At 33.3% G+C, this 4,114-nt stretch overlaps 1 protein-coding gene across 2 annotated transcripts; it reads right to left on the bottom strand.

Annotated features, from left to right (window-relative positions):
* Positions 1-352: 352 nt before the first annotated feature.
* LOC133818807 (protein ENHANCED DISEASE RESISTANCE 2-like) lies at positions 353-3,692 on the bottom strand. 2 transcript variants are annotated; one of them, XM_062251872.1, is made up of 3 exons: positions 3,417-3,692; positions 1,163-2,119; positions 353-654 (listed from the first exon to the last, which is right to left on the bottom strand). In XM_062251872.1, coding segments are annotated over exons 2-3 (948 nt in total). In that variant the 5' UTR covers positions 2,110-2,119; positions 3,417-3,692; the 3' UTR covers positions 353-653. The 2 variants fall into 2 exon arrangements, with proteins under 2 accessions (XP_062107856.1, XP_062107855.1); XM_062251871.1 differs by having other exon boundaries at positions 1,163-2,116; positions 3,417-3,691.
* Between the last annotated feature and the right edge of the window lie 422 nt (positions 3,693-4,114).

A 4,114-nucleotide genomic window follows, 5' to 3' on the forward strand; every position in this document is an offset into this window, starting at 1 on the left:
AAAAACACCCAAGCAATCCAATCCATTTTCTATATTATTGCATTTCTATTACCAATGGAAAATGGCCAAACATATTAGAAGTAAAAGGTTCCACCAAAGTAAAATGTTACTCAATTGATTTTAGAGTTCCATCCTATTCTTAGTAGTTTTTCACCTAATATTCTAATATGGTAGAAAGAGTCAGATTAAAATTCCTATCCTAATCTTTAGTAGTTTTTCATCTAATATTCTAATATTATGGTATAGAGTATTTCAAGTGACTAATATACTAATGGCACATCCACTGTATTAAGTGAAGAATATAGTAGTGTGTCTCTATATATAGATAGATATATATAGATATAATAAAACATACAAGAAAACAATTGAATTGAATAGTTGAATCCAAAGTTCTACCTCTAATGCTTAGGTGATATGAATATATAATTATATACTCTTAAGCCAACAAATGGACTGTACATCAATTAGTGTGAATACTAAATATAGCCATAAATTTGACCCAAGGGGTATGATAGTTTAAGACAAGCAGAGAAGAGAGGCTGTCAGCACCACTCTGCAATAAATATCATCAACAGTTCAAACAAATTTTGAAGTTTGAGCCACAATAGACGCTTCCTTTTTTATACACGTATGCATTATATTCCTTCGACATTTCTGTATTACATTGAAAGAAACGTCAGATGCCAAAGCAACACATTAAAATACATATATATATATATATATATATATATATATATATATCAAGGCCTACGAAGAGAAATGAAAAATGATGTACCAATTTGATATTCACAAGTCATAACATACTTCATATGAAAAGCCAAGACACCAAGTGACATAATAATGAGAATGAATAAGAGATAGTATCAGCATCGCTATGCCCTGAACTAACAGAATTATAATCCTAAGTCTAATTATTAATAAAAGAATGAAGAAAGTGAAGTGAGACAACCATTTATGACAAAAGAACAGGAAATTTAGGCAAACAAAGTCAATACTTAAGCAAAGCTAATGATTTCTACATTAATATCTATATTATCCAACATCTTACGTGAAATCCAGAGCATTGATATCAGCATCTTGCATAGCAGTAAAAATTAGAAGTCTTAAACAAGAAAGGTAGTTCTTGGCAAATGTAAATGTGATCAAAATTAAAAAAACGTACCATTTCTTAGTGTGTTCACTAGCATCTTCATGAGTGACAGTCCCATTAGAGTGAGCTGACCCGGAGGAAGAGCCACTTTCTTGGACACCTTGATGAAGAATGTGAGAAAAACCTTGCCCGATTGACTTCCATAGTCGTGTTGGCAGAGATGACGGCATAGTACCACTAATTGTATCAGAGGATGGTTCAACTGGCCTAGCTGAAGCAGGATTCAACTCAGAGAATCTTACAGCACCTAACAGTCGTTCTGGAAGCTCGGATTCAATTTGGCTCTCAATGAGGAATGCTAGGTCAACAGTTAATTTAGTGATGTAACCAAATGCCAGATGAACTATTGCACTTGCAACCATGGAAGATCCAATATCCACATCTACTTCTAAAAAATTATCTGCCACACAATACTTACAAGTGAGGGCGCGCCCAATTATACAAATAGCCTGCTCCCCAACTGCTTTTCTAACAATCCAAGGGCCCTTGACAATGTTGGCGATCAATTTTAGCCTTGAATTCCTAAATCCATCATCCCCTTTCAAGAACTGGTCCATCAAAGAACCTTCAGGAATAGGATCTGTGCTTGCAAAGTAAGCTACCGCGCTATAATTATCCTTGCTTGGGACTTGTAGATTGAAAGCCCAAATGAAAGGCTTGACACCTGTTGAAAACTCAACTTCTATGATCTTTCTGACACGGCTGTTTGGATTGTTTAAGACATCTCCAATCTTTGAAGAACTTTTGATCCAATCAAATCCAAGAGGCTTTAGAAGATATTCACCAGCGGGAATTTTAACCTTGGTTTTAAAGTACTCTGGACCTCTTACCATGAACTTGTCCCCAGGTGGGGTGGCCCAACCATTTGTACATTTTTCTGGATCAAGAAATGGAACAGCTCCACCTGACTTTACACTCTCTATCCTTCTAATCTCGTCTTTGCAACCAGTACTAGCCATATATTATCTGCTTTAATTTAAATGTGTCAAAAAATACAGTTAATAAGCAATGAAAATGACAAAGATTATAATTGTGGTAAATAGGGATGCTCAACATAAAATTCATATTGACATAACTGAACCAGTCCCCTTTAACTAACTAGTAAAAAGTGAACACCCAATTACAATTAGATTTCATTCGTTGTCAAAAGTTGGATTCTAATTCGAAGAAATCAATTGTAACTAATTGGATCTTTGACAATATCATCCATCAACCAATTCAATTTACATATATAAAGTATATTGAACTTTTTTTTTTAAAAAAATGTGCTACTTTTTTATTGGTTGTTTAACTTTTTTATCAAGCACTCTCTTAACACACCTATTTGAAAAAACTGAAAAAGGCCCAAACATTTACTACTACTAACACTAACACTAACACGTTCTATTATTCCCTTACATTTTTCATTACTTTATTTCTTTTAAAAAAAAAAAAGAGATTTAAAAAAGTTCATTTTCTAATGTTATTCAAATAGAAAATTAAGAATTCTTTCTTAGAAAGAAAATAAACTTAAATGTAATATAATTTTATAAAACTTAGAACAGTTATAAATATATACAAAAAGAGAAAATATTAAGAAAAGAAAGAGTCCCTAATAAAAATTTTGGAAAATATTTTCTTCCATTTTTTCTCAACTCTTTCCACTCATAAAACTTTTCCTGCAAAATTCAAGATACAAACAAGGCCTTATTTTTTTTAAAGAAAGCTGATACTAGTTGGATTGGATTCAACGGAATGTTATAGACAGATTGACTGGATTGGAAAATGATAAAAATGTTTAATCTGAGCAACCCTAGTGGTAAATAACACTCCATACGCAAGTAACTCCAACATTGTACTTCATCGTTAGTGAACATTCAAAAGATTTATGCAACGACCACATACATATGCATTTTTTTAAGATCAGAAACATACTTCGGTGGAATGCTTCACTGTGCAAGTACAAAAGCACTCGTTTTCTAGTATATTTCAATCCAGAAAAGAAAAGACAATATGCTGATTAGTTATGATAAATTAATCATGTAAGCAAGTGAAGACAAGGACTTTGCCTTGATTGGAAAATTCTCCTTCAAACATGTCTAAACTAGTGTAAATCATGTTCATGAAGAAAAAACCACCAATATATGTCTTTCGATTCTTTTTTCTTTTCTATTTCTAACTTTGATTTGATCATGTCTTTAACTCTAATCCAAAATACCCAAAGAACAAAATATAAAATTCCCTACAGAAAGTGTTCTAAATAACATAGATACATATAAGCACACACCTCGAGAGGCCGCCGGAGCTCGGGTGTGCCACCCGTGAGGAACCCGCGAGCGAAGACCGAAGAGGAGGGGTTGGGGGCTGGGCCCTTGGGACCTTAATGGAAGGCCGAAGAAGGCAAAACCAGAAGAGGGCCGTGGGCAATGGCTTCAGAATTGGGCGTTGGATTGGTGGAGAGTAGAGAAGAGGAGAGAGGGGTCACCGCGGCGGAGACGTGGAGGTATAGGTAGGGTTGGGTTAGACAAAGAAAATGAACTAAACAACCTCCCTAGACAAATCTTAACAAAATATCTTGTCTAAATCGTAGTTTTTTTCTTTTTGATCGTTACAAATTAGGTGGCGTTTGCTTACGTGGAGTAGTATGAGAATGGGAAAGTTAATTTTCTTTTTAAATAATAAAAATCTAATATTTACTAATTGCATGAAGGTTTTTTCTTAGGGGAAAGCTAATTGCATGTTGAGTTAATAGTAATTTGATGGGATTATATATTTTTGTATACCGTATTTTGTCTCATTACCTATTTGTACTCTGTGTTTTGACAAATTACATTTTGGATCCTATGTTTTGTAAAATAGTTAAAATAGAACCATAAAGTCAATTTTGATGAAGAAAAAATTGAATATAACAACACAGTTTTTAAGTAAAATGAATTTTTTTTTTCTGAATTATTAGTTTGGTAAATTATTTGTGATTTTAGTTGA

Source organism: Humulus lupulus, chromosome 2, assembly GCF_963169125.1.
Source record: "Humulus lupulus chromosome 2, drHumLupu1.1, whole genome shotgun sequence".
NCBI lineage: Eukaryota > Viridiplantae > Streptophyta > Magnoliopsida > Rosales > Cannabaceae > Humulus > Humulus lupulus.

Coding starts and splice junctions, on each gene's coding strand:
- LOC133818807 (XM_062251872.1), bottom strand. CDS start 2,109: ATGGCTAGTACTGGTTGCAAAGACGAGATTAGAAGGATAGAGAGTGTA.